Source organism: Leptonychotes weddellii, chromosome 10 (assembly GCF_054177405.1).
Source record: "Leptonychotes weddellii isolate Sample4059 chromosome 10, ASM5417740v2, whole genome shotgun sequence".
NCBI classification, from domain to species: Eukaryota; Metazoa; Chordata; class Mammalia; order Carnivora; family Phocidae; genus Leptonychotes; species Leptonychotes weddellii.
The window spans coordinates 54,544,429-54,563,881 of NC_138378.1; the positions used below are offsets into that span (position 1 = coordinate 54,544,429).

Consider the following 19,453-nt stretch of genomic DNA (forward strand, 5'->3'; position numbering starts at 1 on the left):
CACTTATATGTGGAAAAATACCATATAACCTCACTTATGTGGAATCTAAAAAACAAAACAAAAATCAAAAACCAAAAAGCAAACAAAAAGCCCCAAGCTCATGGTGTACAGAACAGACTGGTGGTTGCCTCCGGTGGGCAAAAGGGATGAAGGGAGACAAAAGGTACAAATTTCCAGTTATAAAATGAGTACGTCATAGGGATGGAATGTCCAGCATGGTGACTCTAGTCCATAATACGGTATTGCATATGGGAAAGTAGCTAGGAGAGTGGATCTTGAACGTTCTCATCACAAGAAAAAAATGTGAAACTATGTGTGGTGATGGATGTTAATGGATTTACTGTGGTGATCCTTTTGCCATATACACAAATATGGAATCACTACGTTGCACACCTGAAGCTATTATAAGGTTATGTCAATTCTACCTAAATTAAAAACAAACAAAAAAAACCTTCCTAGACGAAGAAATAAAAACCAACGTGCTTAAAATGCACAAGTAGGGCGCCTGGGTGGCTCAGTTGGTTAAGCGACTGCCTTCGGCTCAGGTCATGATCCTGGAGTCCCGGGATCGAGTCCCGCATCGGGCTCCCTGCTCAGCAGGGAGTCTGCTTCTCCCTCTGACCCTCCTCCCTCTCATGCTCTCTGTCTCTCATTCTCTCTGTCTCAAATAAATAAATAAAATCTTAAAAAAAAATAAAATGAACAAGTAATTCACAGGGAGACAATGAGCATAGCTATTGAAATACAGGCCATTAAATCCTATTTCAAGTTGAAATGATGAGAGAACTGCCCCAAGGACATTTGATAAATCCATACCTATAGCTGAAGGTCCGAGACTGACTTTGTATTTCAAACCTCAGTCCCATGGGGCCATGTTCTCCCACAGCCAAACCCGCAGCCCGACTGCTCAGTTCCGGAAGCCCTCCTCTGAGGCCTCTTCACAGAGATCTAATCCTTATGTAATTAAGTATTCAACTTATTTTTTTCTTTTTTACACATTAATATGAAGCATACATAAATCTGTAGAGGTATTCCCCCCCCCCATTAAGAAATACTCACAGGGGGTTCGGTGAAGGGGACAGGCTCTCCAGCATTCTTCAGCAAAACTGCATAACGCTTTAGAAACAGATCATTCAATTTTATATTCCTTGCAGTCAGATATTCATATAGTGCTTTAGCAGATACAGCATCCTTGTCTAAGACTGGAAAAAAGATATTAATCACAGATAAAGACAACCTACCTTCCTCTTTTCCCAAGAACACTTAGCCATTCAGGGACTCCTGAATCCCTTTATTCCAAGACAAACGAATACTTAACTACTTTGAGCAAAAAAACCACATCCAGAGTCTACCAGCTCCCTCATTCCTCCCCACACCTCTCATTCAGCATTAGTCAGGATGAAAGAGAAGGAAGATGACAAAAAAAGCTACTAAAGGACCCATGATAGTTAAAAGTGACCACAAACCAAAGTCCTCAATCATGGAGTAAACACACACCACTCAACCCTCTTCTGCTTAAAACCACACTTGAAATCAAGCTAATTCAAGGACTGTTGTGAGGGTCACGTAAATTATGTGGAAATCGAGACCTACATCAAGATAGAGATCATCAGCTAAACAACACCAAAAAGACTGGCAATACATTCTACTGTAAAAGAAGCAAATATGAGGAATATATTTGGCTACAGTAACAAAAAATAGTCTAAATACATTATCTGCATAAAAGAACTATACATATCTACCTAACAATAACAAGTTACACTAATATTTAGTTCACTTAAATGGCTGACGAAGTAGCCTGGGGCTAAGTTTAGCTGGCTCTCCGGTTGTGGCTGCCATGTAGAAATTTCACTTCCAGGTTTACTGTTGAGATTACAAGGGCTTTACTAGCAATTACTGGTGGTAGTTCAACTCTTTAATTTTGCATTAGACTGTCACCATCTAAGCACCTAACAATCCCCTACCCTACAACAGTGCTGCAGAACCGATCCCAACTCCAGCAGCACCAGGGCAGATGGAAGAAGTCAATCCAAGGATCACTCCAAGGATCCAAGGATCTCCCAAAAGGGAGCGAGCATGGATGACTCATCAGTTCTCACGGGACTTGAACAGATCTTTGCAGTTTGGGTGAAGTCAATTTCCTGTCTATAGGAAAACTGATCCCTGCAGGGGCCAAAACCTTTCTCTGCCACTATCAAAGGCTGAGCTCAAGCTCTACCATCTTCCAGGAAGCTACTCAGAAACCTCTTCCATCTTGCCTTTCACTACCTTCCTGGTCTCCCTGTTCCTCCCCGTCCCAATTCCCAAGTGGGATTACACAGTTTAGTAGCAGTTTTATTCTATTTTGACACTATTTCGTGGTACTTATTACTTAGCATCTCCCAAACCCCCTAATTGAACTTTGAGAAGTTTATGATTATTGCCTCTATTTTGAAATATATCACGGTCCCCTCGTAAGGGTGGAAAACGGAGAACCAAGTTACTAATTCTGATTGCAGTTTGTTGTCCGAAAACAATAAAATCAACAAAGCAATTATTTACCCCTTGCCTCACGTGAGCAAATCAGTGGGTGGCAGATGGATAGGTGATCATAACTAGGAAATGAAATGCTTACATTTACCTTGATTACTGAGAAAACTTTAGCCTGGTTCCCTGTTTCATATGTGATGAGCTGGCAATCGGGGAACAAACTGCTTAAATAAGACTGCAATTTCAACTGTGATTTAAAGTAAAATCTTGGGGCTCACCTTTTAATTAAGGGGTCTGTTAGTTCAAAAATGTAGGCAGGTGGGGAGGGTACTGAAGGAGCAAGAAGGCAAGTCACGTAACAGTCTCAAACATGTACCCATTTCATGTTATGTTTCAGGTGGCCTTGGGGAGACTGGATTGCTTCCCAGGATATATATGCCCAAGTATATATACTTCCAAGTCTTTCCGGGAGCCTGGGGTCCTATTCAACGTAGCTGGGCCCCGATGAAGATGCTCAGTGAGACTTTTTTATGTTAAAGTTATATGAATAAGTACATATTTTTCTTAAATACAGTTTTAAAACATTTTCTAAAACTAAATCAATTATTCATATCATAGTTACCTAATATTTAGGATTACTGTCTTTCAGTTGAAGACTTAGTTGACTATACTACAAATATCTACATCACCTAAATAACAAAGTCAGATTAAACTTATTACCATAGCTTTTCATGACCGAAGTGTATGCTTCTTCCTTTTCAATTAATTCAGGAATCAATTCTAACAAAGATTTCAGAGTTGATGCCTAGGAAATTAAATATACGAAATGTTACCACAACTTGAAAGAAAAGTGAAGTAAAACACTGATTTATGGATATTATATCAGGAAATTTTCACAACAATTAACAACACAACTGTCTATTGAATTTAATAAACTTTTTTCCCTTCTGTGTATCTTGGTATTTATTGTCCATTTAATAATTTACAGCCAAAACAAACAAGCTTCTTTCAAAAATTAATGAAATTCCATTCACACTTCTATGAATATTTTCCTAAAATATCATGAAGACTGCTTCTTTTGTCAGTTGGTAGCCTTACCAAGAAGTTATGAGATCCCAAAGAGTAGAAAGAGGTAATAATTGTATCTTCAAGTGCCAAGATTTTTAAATAAAATGTGAAGAATTCAAACATTCCAGAAGTGTTCCCTGCTTTGTATATAAAAAGAGGATTTCCAGATCTCACTGGAATGTTTACTTGATTACTTTCAGAGGTTATCTGGACACACCTATTGGTTTAGTTCCTGTAGTGAATACAGACCTGCCACACCCTAGTGATAACCAAAAACATTCCGATACTGCTGGGTAAATCAAGGAGGGATTTTATATACCTTTATGCCATGTTCCCATCTCACAAAAGAAACTACATCTGGCTTACTTATTCTGCCAAACAGCTAGACGCTGTTACTGGAGTTTTTTAAAAATCCTAATTCACTTTTTACACATTTACTCAATCTATATAACGGGACCTACATCCTGTCAGGACTTCCTACAATTTAAAGTCTCCTGGGAGGAATGTTCTCAGCAGATATATTACTGTACACTTCCTGTCCATCTTCCGAGCAAGGCAGTACATTACTTGGCATATGGGCATGGACCCATATGTACAGTGACAAGCACTTTCTAGATTTCTTACATTTTTTAATCACAAATTTAAAAAACAGTCTCTTTGAAAAGCTGTTTGCTGTAAATAAATCTGAGTCAGAGATAAAAAGTGCAATTAGGTAAATTAAAAAAAAAAAAGACAAAAAGCAGTGTGTTAGTGTGGGGGAAATTAAGGAGAACGAGACCTCTCAGACTGGAAACCTAAATGTTTTGCATAAACTAAACATTACAATTGGCACTCAGTTTGAAACTTTATATGTGCCCAAATAAACTAAGAATGGGGTTTGTGGTACTCAATAGGTAAAATCAGATCTACAAAAAGTTTTTGGAAATATGTTTTATTCTTTTTTTTTTAAAGATTTTATTTATTTATTCATAAGAGAGAGAGAGAGAGAGAGAGAGAGGCAGAGGGGGAAAAAGGCTCCCCACTGAGCAGGGAGCCCAATGTGGAACCCGATCCCAGGACCCTGGGATCATGACCTGTGCCAAAGGCAGAAGCTTAACCATCTGAGCCACCCAGGTGCCCTTTTTTTTTTTTTTTTAACATCAAAAATAGGACTTGGTTCTGGTTTTACACATACACACACGTAGCTTTTAGTGTAAATAAGGTAACTATACAAATAGAGAACATGAATTTGTGGCACATGCCAGTTTTAAAGCCAAGTGGCCCATCTACCTGACGGCTTGGACCTGAGAAATGGCCAGAAGTAGCCACCAGCATGGACAGACACTCTGCAGTGGGACATGTCCCTCCGCAGTGCTTCCCCACTGTTAAATGGACCAAATGACCTAAGCAACAGGATTTTTATCTTCCATTTTTAAGGACCCTTTCTTTCTTTCTTTTTTTTTTTAAAGTAATCTCTACACCCAATTTGGGGTTCGAACTCACAACTCCGAGATCAAGGGTCGCATGCTCTACCCACTGAACCAGCCAAGTGCCCCTGTAAGGGGCCCTTTCTTAGGGCTCTTCTCACACAACTACATGAAGGGGGAATTCACTGTGTGAACTTCTTTTGCATTTCCAGTACAAGAATGGAGCCAGAACTGACTCTGTATCAACATCTAAAAAAGTAAACAAGTAGAGACAAGCAAAATCTTCAGTCTCTATAGTGTTTTTAGGTAAGGTACTGAACCAAAGCTCTTAACGTGAAACTCGGTACCCTGAACAAGCCTGGCTTCTAGCATCCCTGACCTGTCAGCAAGTCAAGCACAGTACCTTTCCTGGTCTCTGAGAGCTCCTGATACAGAACACCAAGAAGATTGAAGTTTGTTCAGCAATCGCGCCACATCTCTAAAAATTGAAACATCATTCAGTAAATGAAGGTTTTTGATAAACAAGTAGACCAAGGTGAGTATTTCCAATTAACAAAGTTCACAATAATACAGTAATGTATCATTACCAATGGGAAGGCCTAATCGTCAACCCATTTTTGTACGGTAAGAAAACAGAAAACAAATGGGAGCTACGCTGAGCTCTCGGGACTATGTCGCCCTTGGCACTGCAAGTATAAAGTTTGTTTAAACAGAAAAAGGAAAAATTAAACTAATGCTTCAACAACCACAGAATAAGGTTTAGGACTGCAAAGAAAGAGGAAAAAAAGAAGCACTATTCCTCTCCAATTATTCTGCCAAGCATTCACAAGTGAGCTAGGGATCATAAGGTTAATTATACATTTAATAAGGTGTCAGGGAGATAACTGCTCGTTTCTTTATAAAAATTAAAATGTACAAAGCAAGTTCTCTTTAAAGTATAATTACCTACACTTATGCATACAAAAGGACTGATTTCAATCTCTCTATTTTATAAAAGGCTTTCATTGCAACAGACAGCCAGCGCTTGAGAAAGAGACAAAAGTTAAACTCAAAAAAAAAAAAAAGAAAGTTTATATGACAGACCAGATAAATCAAGTGTCTATCCAATCTTAGATGCTACAGTGAAATCAAATATGGCAAGACAATATTTTAGTTTACACTCATCACAGATGTCATTCTTTTAAGTTTCGCAAAGCACACTGCTCTTTCAAAGCTTTAAAACACTGTCAGTGCTAAAACGAATAGTACAAAAAGAACTTTTGGGGACACACAGAGAACATTTACATTATAAACTGATGTTTTCGACATCTGTGAATAAAGTATTCTTCGCTGCAGCAAGAATAATCTTTTGCTGTTTGACAAGCAGGTAAAGGATGGGTAAAGGGTTTCTCGTCGGAGGCCTCCGTCTACTGAAGGGATGACAACGAAAAGACCGTGGGGGCTACATCAACACACAGCTGTCACCAGGAGCGCGACAGGCCGCTGTGTGAGTGCGGCTCCGAGGGCCCAGGCAGCACCCCGCCGCCTCCCAGCTGAGGCTGCTGTCAGCGTGCACTCCAGCAAGCGCCCGGATGGTGATGGCTCGGGACATGCTGGCAGATGAAAGAGCAAGTGCCACTTTCTGAAGAACCATCAAAATAGTGTGTTAAAGATGTATAATCAGAGACGCACATCCCCCTGGTAGGTACACTGAGTTATGTACACACCAGGATAAAGCCTCAGAGTTTATTCCTTTCAGATGGAACTTTTAACATTAAAGGCAGCAAGGGAAGACAATGAAAAGCTTCCTGGAATCCCTGAGATAGACTGCCTTTTCTGTTACAAAAAAAAAAGGGGGGGGGAGGGAGGGTGGGTGGGGGGAAGGAATCAAACCAAACCAGACAAGAACATTCCCATTTAGCTGGAGTTTCTCTCTGTCCAGGAACAGAAAGTAAAAAAGCCGCAGAGGCAAGTGCCAATTTCCACCTTTTACAAAACCGTTCACACAGAGATTTCTCAAAACTCCCTTTAAAAATGGCTTGGGTTCTGCCAACCAAATGAACCTGAAGGATCCGAACGAACGAGAGCTCCGGCACAGGGGTGCGGTTTCACCTTCCCCATCTACCACTTAACATGTTTCACAGCTCATAAAAACGGAACTGAACATAATACTATTTACTATCAGAAATTGGTCCCGGGCCTCAATTTGACACAGGGAGTCTACACAAACACAGCCGTTGGCGGGATCACGGTGACTGTTTGACTGCCACCTGCTGGGAAGGGCTCCCCAGCGGCGCCTGTTTGTGTACATTGCCAGTGGCAGCTCCGATCACCCGCCGTTCTGTCGGCACTTGGCACAGCTTTATACTTAGTGCTGTTAAAATGGCATGAATGCAGTTGTCTCCTTCCCCGAAGATTGCTAATTTAACTGAGAGTGCGGGCCACAGAGACCTGCATTTGTCATCTAATGTGTCTGTGACACACAAGTGAATAGAAAGCAAATTCAACTCTTAATAAACCTTGACTAAGGCACTGAGAATGAGTACTCAAGTGAGAAGCTGTACTTGAAAAGCAAACATTTCCTACTTTTTGTTTGCAAACTGTGTTGCCATGGTGATGCAGAGTCTTTAGCGCTAGAGAAATTAAAGTAGGAAATCAAAGGAGTGGTTTTGCATTACCTATCTGCACAGAAACATTTGTCTTTAAATCAGTCAGCAAAACACGTCTGCCCTCACTCCCCTTTAAACCTAAGGGGTTCGGCATTTCTAGCATGGACTGGCATCTTTAAAACCAGCAGCCTCCAACTTACAATCCAGTCCGTGTCACGGGACCTTGATTCACACTGAACGTACATGTTCTAGCAGCACCATGCTCCATTGCCGGCAGCCTACCCCACACCTAGGTCTGGTAATTTCTCAATTTACTTCTCACAAGCCCCAAGCCCCACTGCTCCAGGTGTGGTGAGTCATTACCTGTAGGAGAGCTCTGGCATCATCCACCTTGCCTGAATCCAGAAGCTGAAGGAAAAGATCAGTGACAGGTTTGTAAACTGCAAACTGATTGGCCAGTCTCTCTGCCATGATGCTTACTGAAAAAGTAACAGGTAAGAGAAAGCTTTTGTTTAAACAGTGGTATAACTCATCCACAAAAGACATCTGGTCCAGGCTGACCAGAGAGAAAATGTGCTTCTGTGTTCTTTAGCAAGAACAGCTCACTTACTCTTTTCAACGGCTGCTTCCAATTGCTCCTCTATTACTTTTCTGAATAAGTATGCCAAGCCAAAGTACTGGGGTTCCACAGTTTGATTCTCCGAAGTAAGCATATTTTCAATGTTTTCTATTGCAACATCTATGTTATTGCTGTAAGACAAAGCAAAATAAATTGTAAAAAAAAAAAAAAGTCTTGCTTTTGTATTAATATGGCAGGCAGTTTTAGTATGAGAACTTACTTTGGGACTCACACATACAAATACTTCAGGAAAAAAAGGAAATATGAATACCACTAACCCGGATAAAAACCACTATGCAAATTGAACTTAATCACATGGAGGTGGCAAAGGCAATCACTAGGTAGTTCATGCTACAATAACTGAAGTAGTTGCTTATTGTAAAACACTGCTCTGGAGACAAGATCGAACACATATATAGAAGAATCAATGACAGTAACTTAAGAAAGCAGTTTAGCTTAAATATCTGATTTGATTTTGCAGCTCTTGGGGTATAAAATGAAAACTTATTTTAAGTGCTATAACTTTGGCTTTATGATCTACAACTACTCCCTACTGCATGAGGTGAAGATCTTGCATCATACCTCAGGATTCTTAAAGAATCTCATGAGGTCTTCAAAGGTCTACTTTTTTTTTAAAGATTTTATTTATTAGAGAGAGAGAGAGAGAGAGTGGGAGCAGGAACACAAGCAGGGGGAGTGGGAGAGGGAGAAGCAGGCTTCCCGTGGAGCAGGGAGCCCGACGTGGGGCTCGATCCCAGGACTCTCGGATCATGACCTGAGCTGAAGGCAGACGCTTAATGACTGAGCCACCCAGGCGCCCCCAAAGGTCTACTTTCGTGTCTTTCAACCACGGTCACATCAATTTGTTTTTGTCGGGTATCACACACATTTGAAAAATAATCAGTTTATACTAAAATTCTTAGAAAAAAGTATCTTTACAGTTTACATTTAAAAAAAATCAATGACATAGCCTTACTTAACAAGTTATGATGTAAATAATCTGCACGATTATCTTTTTGGTCAAGGTACTCCTTGATCGATACTTTACGTTATGATACAGCAATCCAAATCCAAATAATCAATTTTATGTGAGAATTCTTACCTAACACATATGAATTCTCTAATAAAAATGAATACTCTGTTACATTTTCTTATGGGTTTTAGTGAGATAATTATTTAATAGTGAATAAAAACACCTTCTCCACATCATATAAAACTGTTTAATATGGTAACATTCTAAAATTCATCCAGATTTACTTGGATAATAATAAATAATAAATAATAAAATAATAAATGAAATAAATGAAATAAAATAATAGATAAATAATTTCCTTGATCTTCTGACTTAACATATCTACATTTTCTTATTAAGGGAAAATTTGAAGTTCTGTCTGGGGGGGAAACAGTTTTAAAAGGGAAAAACAAAACAAAACCTCTCTGCCCAGAGAAATGGGAACAAACAAAAACCCCTGCAAAAACAAACATTACATTTTAATGATCACAACCCATTAACTGTATGTGAGGTTAACTACTAAAGAACACTTAAAAGCATGAAGAGTGTTAATTTCATAATCATCCCACGAATCTTAAACTTGAGCAACGTACTCTGCTTGCCAGGCTAGTAAAAATCAAGTACTTATTTACTTCTATACAGTGGCGAGTCTACACAAGGAATCTAGAGATGGTGGTAAGAGAATCACCTCTAAACACCTCCCTTTTTATGGGTGTGTGTTGACAGGAGGGGATGCGTAGAACGGTGGGGAAAACAGACATGCATATTTTCAACAAGCTTGTGTGTCCCTCCGCTTCTGCAATGTTCTAGTAGAGTGTCACCCTCAAGTGTTGCTGACAATGCAATGAACTCATTTTCCTCATTTGTGTCAGTGTTTCAACAACAAGGCCCTGGCCCGTATGAATGAGAAAAGTTATCAACTGTGGAGAAAGTCTCATGGATTTAAAAATTTTGATAAATGTCATTCTAAGGTCTATTAAAGCTAAAACACATTTTTTAACATATAATTATTCCCTAATAGTTAGAGAACAATCAGCAACTGGCATCAATATTTCCTCTGCAGTTGATATGGTTTCTAATAGCCTAAGAAAGGTTTTAAAAGGTGGTATTTAAGATAATGCTCCTTCCAGTATCCAGGAAAGGAAAAGTTGAAAATACTCACTTCTTTATTTGTGCCAAAGCAATGTTATTGATGAAAACCATATTTGAAAGTCCAATTGAATGTTCAAGTCCATCTACCATCTTCTGAATCGCCTGTATGCTTTCTACATCACCCTTCAAGGCACAGGCCTGAATAAGGCGGGTCACTGCTATCCTAGAAGGTATCTGCTCCAGATCCAAGGCTGTTTTTAGTGTTGTTAGAGCCTCTGTAATAGAAGAGCAGGCGACAGAGTTTTTCTTTTATGAACCGTACTGCCTAATGCATTTTGAAAACCAGCTTTTAAATACAAGCACCAAATGGCTACACACAAAAAGCTGTGAATAATTTATTCTAGATTACAGAAAATATTAATACTTTATGAGAAGCCTAAAAAAAAAATTGATGATTTATTTGACTATAAAATATCAGAGACCAGGGAATTTCTTCTTTAAATAATCAGAGAGAAAATACAAATGCTACTGACACAATGTGGGTTCCCTTCAGGGATAACATTCAAGGACTGATTTCAAGGAAACTGGCAAGTTCCGAAAAATATAAATCAGAATTTTAAAAATTAAAGAGTCTCCCAAAATACTGTTAACTTCTACCACATTCATACTTTCCCAGACTTTTTTACACTCAAAGATTACCTGATTATCAAAATCTCCTAATATCCCAAAGATTCTTCCTTGAAAAAAAGGTCTCTTTCTTGTCTAAACAGGATCGGCTATGCAGCCGCCGCCAAACTGCGCCATTCAACTTCCACACTAACAAATTCATTTTACATGATTGAACACTTAGTAGGTATTTGCTGGCACTCATTTTTCAAAGAAAATACAGATCATCAGATTCCCGTGGATATAGCCACAGGTTTTTTTTTAAATAAGTACCTGATCATGGATAAATATGGAATATCCTTTCAATTTCCGGACTCACGTGCCAGTGTAGCGAAATCATTACATTAAAGATAAAGTGGTAGACTGGAGGGAAAATTTAATACTCAGCATAACAATCACCACTACCGCTACCAAGAAAAACTTCATGGCTTTTTTTTTTTTTTTTAAAGATTATTTATTTATTTATTTATTAGAGAGTGAGTAGGAGAGAAACAGCATGAGAGGGGAGAGGGTCAGAGGGAGAAGCAGGCTCCCCGCTGAGCCGGGAGCCCGATGTGGGACTCGATCCCAGGACCCTGGGATCATGACCTGAGCTGAAGGCAGTCGCTTAACCAACTGAGCCACCCAGGCGCCCCTTCATGGCTTTTTCAAAATTAAAGCAATGTAACCTAGAAAAACACTAAGACTCTGAAGGCAGCTTCCAAATGAGAACAACCTGTCTTCTACAGAAGAATAGGGAAAGGGTAATAATTAAACAGTGTATTAAAAGTGCTACAGTAAAAAACATAATGCGTTCAGTGTTTATTACTGAGTAAACAATTTTTAAATACTCCAGATTCTCAAGTGGGGAAGAGAAAATAGGTAGTTTAAAAGGCACATTTATAAATACACATGTATATTTAGGAAACAAAAAATGTTATTTATTAGTAATATAACCTATTTTAAAAAAAGCTTGATAAAATCTTCTTAACTGGTAGTCATAGATAATCAACTTAAAAACGTTCTTTTAACCAAGAGTACCATCTGCTAGGGAGGATCTTCTCACCACTGGATCAAAATAACAGAAGAAAGATAACGATAGTGATGATAGTAACTAGCATAAACTGGACCTTTTCTACCTTCGCTGAGCATGCAGACACAGCAGTAAGCAGCTACACTCACAACTACCCTTCTGAGCTAAGTACCAATTTTATAGGTGAGAAACTGAGGTACACAGAGTTTAAATAATTTGCCCAAGGTCATACTGCTAGACACCAACCCCAGAATCCAACACCCCAGAGCCTGCATCTACGGGCGCATGTGTAAATAAGAGAGAGAGGAGGACTGGGGCAGTTGATCATTTTACATCTACCCAAAGGGAACATGGGACCTTAGAACCTAAATCAAATTTCCGTGACAGGACTCGCCCACTGTATAGTTCAGGACCTAAGGGACACCCAAAATGGTATACCCATCCACACTCTCCCCCTGAGTCCTTTTCACAGTCACCTTAATTTCCTAGTAATAGTGATTATGTTGCAAAGGTGTCACAAATCAGCTATTAATATTCCAGAACAGAATCTGCTTATAAAATTACATTAAGATTGAACTGGCTTTATTTTTGTTTTAGATGGGATGGAGAAAAAGAAACCTGAAAAGGAGAAGGGGATTTCACAAACTGGGAGCTCCAGTCAGCCATGGGGACTGTGCCAACACCACTCCCCATCCTTGCTGACGAGCATCGTTAGGTGGTGGCAAAAGGCGCGGGAGGTGGCATGTGGGGATGGAGGCGGCTGTGTCACGGCTCCTGCTCCCAGCCAACCTCCAGCTGAACGGAACAGCTGAGAAGAATAGATGTGAAATCACATCATCAAGTTTCCTGTAGTTTCCACAGGGCACCAAACATACAAGTGAAGGACAGGAGTTAAATTAAGCTCAGTTCTAAATGAATGAATGAATGAATGAATAAATAAATAAATTCAGTTCAGATTCAGCTCAAAAATTAACCCCCCTGAAATTAAAAAAGTGTTGTATCTTTACCTCCATGTCTACAGAAATAAAGGTGTTTTGTTTTTTTTTTTAATCAAAAATAAAATGAAAGCTTTTAAAGTTTTAGTTAACAAGCTCTGCCCAAAAGGGCTATCTAGATGGGCTGGCCCTGCCTGGAGAGTGCGGAGGTAGCAATTTTGCAAAAAGAGGAATCACCATTTATATACTCAGTCCTAATCAATTAGGAGGACATCTAAAGACCAGCACATTTAGGTATTATAGGTGACAGTAAAGCTGCACAATTAGCAACTTCCCTTCAGGGATGTGAAATTATTTTATAAACACGTAAGTGAAGAATAATATCATTATTACAGTCCAAGGAAGCAAGGAGATACCAGAGTGAACAATTAGAGCCTTTTCAACGTTCCGTACAGATTTCCTGCGTGGGTTTTGTGGTATTGGCAACACTCTGGTTTTAACAGTTTTATTGTATTGATTAAAATTCAAATGTAAAGCCCAAGAAGAAAAGATGTCTACCTAAATTTAAGAGAGTCACTGTTTTTCCCCTTGGGAGCTCACTCATAAGACCTCCAGATCCACAGATACCCTCCACCAAACAAACGGCCAGCCCCCTTCCCAGTCCTCCCCAAAGTCATCTCTGCAGTTTTCTGCGGTTATCTTAACATTAATTGAAAAACGCTAAACTCCAAACTCCAAACAAACATTGTATTTTATTGCTGCTGGTATTATGAACTACTGAAAAAGTATTAGATTAAGTTTTAAAAATCAATATTATAATCATTTGGTGCACAATCCCACACATTTAACACTCAATTTAACTCATTTGCTATCTCATACACAACCAACACAATATGCAAGAAACAACTGCTGGGAATTGTTTCAGATGCTCTAAAGTATGTTAATTTCCAAAGCAAAATGACTTGTGCTGTGAATTTTAACGCACTTGAAAGCCTGTACTTTCTCTCGTTCTGGAACACAAATTTTGCATGTCTGAAGAGCTGTGATTCATCTTAAGAAAACCCATCTTGTGTTAAATGGAATGGAAACTGGACTAAGTGGTCAAATGACAAGTACATTCATATTCAAGCTGTATTATAAATGCATGTACAGTAATTTACGTCTCTCAGCTACCACAAAAGGCTCTTGATAAGCAGGTAATTTGCTAAATGGACTCCTTTATCCAAGTATTCGAAGGGCGTTACAAGAAAAATCTGCAGAGGCATTAATGTGACGTAAAGGTCAAGCATTGTGACATACCTTTCAAATAATCCCGCCTAACTTGCGTTATGATGAGGAGGCTGTTGGCAGCATCGTTCAGTGTGAAGCCCTTGATGTGGGTCTCAGCGCTAAAAGAAGCAGACATTTAGAAAGGAATTACTGACATGCTTCTGATACGATAATAAATGGTTGAGCACCAAGGTGAAATTATAAAAACTACTGTTCGTATGTTAAAAATATTGCTGCAAAATATCGACCTGGAGACAGCTTTTGTGTTATCCTGTCAATGGTTATAGAAGGATAATTTTTTTTTGCATTCTGACAGATGACAAAGTTGGAAATGAGCAACAAAAGAAACAAAGTACAAGATTTTTTTTAAACAATCGGTTCAGATTCTTGAATGCTGACATATTAGATGATAAAATAACTGCATGCCCTGCATTGTTCTGCTGTATCCTAAGCTGGATACTTTTTCCTCTTTTCTCTACATTCACCATAATTATAAAATGTAAAACTATTCTTTCAGCAACAAAAATGAACATTTATTTTCAGCACTGTATATTTTAAATATAAACGAAAGCATATTACTAACACCGTATCATTTGGTTGATTAATTTTCAAATTTCTGTCATCTAGCTACATACAGTTTTTAAAGGTGATCGTAATGCAGAACTAAAACCACTGTTACCTTAAAATTAAAAATTTCACAAAAGAATCTTGTCCCAGACGTTTAATTTGAAACAAAACTCCCCAACTTTTTAAAACTCAAGAGCAAAAATTGCTTTACTTATGGCTAAAACCTACGTGATTAAAAAACCATCCTGGCCTGAGATGATTTCTGTTTGCTACACTGTTTGCACATCCCTGTGATGAAATTTCAGCATCCTTAATGCCCCCAGGGTTCATCTCCCGATTAGGAAATCTCCACAGGTCACAAGGAGCAAAAGCAATTGTGGCCGTTTGCCTTATCAAGCTGAGCGATGATCTTGCCGCCAACAACCTCGGCCTGCCGACATGAACATCTAAGCTGAGCGGATTGCAAGTAAAAGCAGGGTCACTGCTAAATTATTCTCGTCAATCCCAAGAAAATCCTCCAAAGACACTGACTTGCCCATCCTCTCAGTCACTTCCAGCCTCGCAAATTCACCACTGCAGTCCCCGGGCACAGGATTTTCTTATCCCCCCACCCCACCCCAATCCTCTTAATCCCACCAAAGCACCCATTGCTCAGTTTGACTTTTTTCCTTTGTCCCATCTGTCAAAGCTCTTAAGTCAACAACTCCTGCATGAGACTATAAACTGCATAAAATAAAGGATTTACTTTCTCAATCTTTAGCAGGATTAAATAAGCAGAAGACACTATTAAAATTAAGCTCACTTCTTAAGCCAACATTATTACATGTATCATACCATATTTACATGAAAATATTACCTAAAATTCATTGAAACCATGCAGTAACAAAACTTCCCTTTTAATTGACATCGACTGTGAACTATCAGCCTTTCAAAAACCTCAAAACACGAAGAGTTTCTTTCAATAATCTCTTCCTATCTCAAGAAGCTGCCTATTCAATACAAATATGAAAGTAGGGATTAACAGAAAGACAGAAACTCTCCCCAGCTCTCATTATATACTGAACATCTATATCTTACATATGTACAAACTGACCAATCAAAAGCAAAATATATTCCAAACTGGAAAAAGGAGAAAAACTACAGAAAGTACTGGCAGAGATCTCTGTGTTGAACAATAAAAGAAGTTTATGCTTCTGACCCATACTTTGGATCTTTCCTTTTGTAAGTAAAAAATCTAGTCCAGAGCTGTCAAATCAAACTTCCTGTGATGATGAGAACATTCCTTATCCGTGTTGTCCAATAGGGTAGTCGCTAGCCGCATGTGGCGACTGTGATGGAGGAATGGAAATCGCAATTTCCTAAAAATATAGTTTAGTGTTATCAGAGATTTAAAATAATAATCTCCCTTACTGCTCTTCTTCAAATAAGCAGTGCCCCTCCCTTGAAAGAATTCGCTATATCTAAATTTTGATTTTGAAACATGAGGAAATGTAACTCTAACTAAAAATGAAAGAGAGCTGGCTAATTTTTTAAAGGCTGCAATTACTGTTACTTTTGAGGTTCCATAACTGGTGGGAAAGGTTTAAATGACCTTGTTGATAAAACCCCCGAATGAGCGTGCTTCATTTTTAGCAATACATCAGAGACAGCAAAGGTAGAGCAAAAACAAAGACCGCATTCTTTAGTTTGCAGAGAAAACTACTGCTCCTAAGACTGAACAAGTGAGATCGCGCAGGTAAAAACAATAGATTTAAAAACAAACAACAGACGGCTCTCTGTGGACTGACAGTAACTGTCGAAATACATGGGGGTACTGCTACCTGCCACAATGGCTCATCTGGTCACACCATATTACAATAAAGATGACCATAAAAAAACCAACAATTCTTTTTTACCCAAGAGCACTGAATACATAACTGGAAGAAGAGATGACCCCGATAGTTAGAAACTCGAACTTCAACTACCACTTCTGAATTTCCAGCCAAGTGTTACTTTCAAAATAACCCAATGTAGATCTAACCCAAGATACATTTTTAAGATTTATTTACTAGAGAGAGAGAGAGAGAGAGAGAGAAAGTGAGCGCGCGCGCACGCGCGCGCGCACACACACACACACACACACACACACACACACACAAGCGCCAGCAGGGGGAGAAGCAGAGGGAGAGAGAAAAGAAGAGAACCTCAAGCAGACCCTGTGCTGAGCGAAGAGCCCAACTTGGAGCTTGATCTCACGACCCTGAGATCATGACCTGAGTTGTAATCAAGAGTCAGATGCTCAACCCACTGAGTCACCCAGGCACCCCCCAAGATAAAATTTTTTATAGTTAGATAGAACATGTTTTCGGTTCAAGGAAAAGCATGTATATCTAATCCCCAGATTAGGTGCCTATAGGCATGGTAAGGCTTTGCATCTAGGATTCTCTTAGGCCCACCCAGCTATATGTGAAAGGCAGCTGCAAAATACTCCTGGAAGGATAACATAGCTAAGATAGAAGTGCCCTCAAGAGTACAAAAAGGCTTCACGAAGATCTAGAGAAGGAGGGAAAGAAAGATCAACCCACATTTTACACATCGTACTTAGAAGGGGAAATAGAAGGGCTGTGCTTGCAAACATCTTCTAGATCAGCAGCTTTCACACTTGTGTGATCAAGATCCAGTCACACATAGAAGAAATGTTTTACACTACCTACCAGTGCATATATAAATAAAACTCACAAAACGATCTTTATCACATGAAGTGCTTTGATATTTTCTATTCTATTTAAACAAAACGTCGGTTCTGTCCCACTAAAGGGAGATTCCGTGACCCACGTACTGGTTACAACTGCAGTTTGAAAAACCACCCATCAGTGAGCCATCTTCAGTGAAAGGTACTTACACTGCATGAATGCTCTAGGGTGAGGCAAGAAAACCTTTCAGCCTCTATTTTTAAATCTTATTATCCTCTGAAAAGTTTCCATTTTGTGAGTATGTTTTAAAATACTTAATATGTGCTACATTAGCACAATTCATTATTAATGGTATCTGATCAAAATGTTTACATCATGCGATTACTGAATCACTTGGGTGATTATTAAATGAAGATTCCTGGGCCCTGCACCAGATCAAATGAATCTGAACCTTTGGGGTAGGCTGTGGGGAATCTTTTCATGCTAAAAGAATGTGAGGCTCACTGTTCTAGGACAAGCCCAATTAAAATGGGGGAAAAAAAAGATAATCTGTATTTTGGGGAAGTATTTCAGGATCAACCTCAGGATTAAAAATTTAAAATAAACTTTCCTTCTTTGCTTCTGTCCCCTCACTGAATCAGACCCAGTCCTCAACACAAAATGCGCCTCTCTTTTCTCTGCCCCCATTCCTCCCAAAACACTGTTGCTTTAGAACGCCTTTGATTACCACGGGCAGTGTTAGGGTAGAGAGTTTAGGTAATAATTTTCTGAGAAAAGTAATTTTAGGAAAAACACCCACCCCCTTGATGATTCCAATGACTACAGAGGACGGTACGCTGTTCAATGTCAAATTTTCCAAGTCACTAATTGAGCATCTCTTGAGTATTCTAGAGATATGTAATTTAATTAGCAACTGAGTAAACACACAAATGAGATACAGAATACATTAAAGACTTGAACTGTTAAAAAGTCTTCGTGTGACTGTCCTTGATATAGGACATGCAAATGATTCAAGACCATAGATATATATATGGTGTGCATATGTGTGTGTATACATACATACTGTACAGATCCATATACACTGTACATCATATACACTGTACGTGTGTATATATGCATTCCCACAGACAAGTACAGTCATATGCATTTTTCAAAATGTAATGAAACACAAACAGTAAATATGTCCTTATGGTGCATAACATTACACTAGCATTAACAACAGATTTCCAGCAAACTGCAAGAATGGCAAGCATCCACTTTTTAGTCAGGATTCTAGTATTTCAAAAGTACTGTGACTTAAAAATTTTGAAGGCCAAAGCTGAGCCAAGAGAGATTATTTCAGAACTTGCAATACACTAGGAAAAGGCTGACCTTTGCCACTGAAAATAAGGCTACAAACTCATCACCAGGACAGGTCTACATTACAGAGCAGGTCACTGTGATCTATTCCGTTCTAGGCCCTTTCTGGTTAATAATGCAACTTTTCGTGATAACTCCTTGGGGATAAGACAACAGAGTCCATTCACTGACACACCAGGTAAGAAAACTTTATTCTTGTTCCGATTAATTTTACTCTAAGGAACTAGCCAGAAACAAAACCCCTACCACCACCACTCAACAGATTTTTTTTTTTAAATCCAAAATCAAACAAAAAACACAACAGACAGTGAAAGAGAAAAGGCATTTAAAATGTGTTGAGCACCTATATTTTCACTAGTTCACTCTATGTCCTTCAACACCTAGAAGGGATCTTTGATGTAGGTCTTATTATCATCCACTCATCACATAGAAGAAGAAATGAGCTTCACAGATGGGAGGTAATTTCCCCAGTAGAGATTTCAAGTAAGATTCGAATCCCTGCCTAAGTTCAAAGCCCTTGGGTGTTTTCATTGCATCAGGCTCCTTCCACCACAAAGGCTCATGAATCTAGCTGCTGAACAAGAAACAGAGTATGATAAAGGGAAAAAATTATTTTTCTGTATAGGGACTTCATAAATGAGTGGTGAGCTTATCTTACAGAAAGAAAATGTACTGCACTGTGCAGGGCCAGTAAAGGTTATTTTTTATAGGTTAAAAAA

The 19,453-nt window shown here is 38.9% G+C and overlaps 1 protein-coding gene across 1 annotated transcript in view; it reads right to left on the bottom strand.

Moving 5' to 3' along the window:
• Positions 1-19,453, bottom strand: part of LRPPRC (leucine rich pentatricopeptide repeat containing) — a 91,553-nt gene that overhangs the window by 1,198 nt on the left and 70,902 nt on the right. Inside the window, exons 26-33 of the mRNA XM_081832308.1 lie at positions 15,797-15,822; positions 14,167-14,255; positions 10,325-10,529; positions 8,142-8,281; positions 7,895-8,010; positions 5,347-5,421; positions 3,190-3,274; positions 1,060-1,202 (exon numbers count right to left, since the gene is read on the bottom strand). Of these exons, the coding sequence (XP_081688434.1) occupies positions 1,060-1,202; positions 3,190-3,274; positions 5,347-5,421; positions 7,895-8,010; positions 8,142-8,281; positions 10,325-10,529; positions 14,167-14,255; positions 15,797-15,822 (879 nt within the window). The remainder of the gene's footprint in view (positions 1-1,059; positions 1,203-3,189; positions 3,275-5,346; positions 5,422-7,894; positions 8,011-8,141; positions 8,282-10,324; positions 10,530-14,166; positions 14,256-15,796; positions 15,823-19,453) is intronic.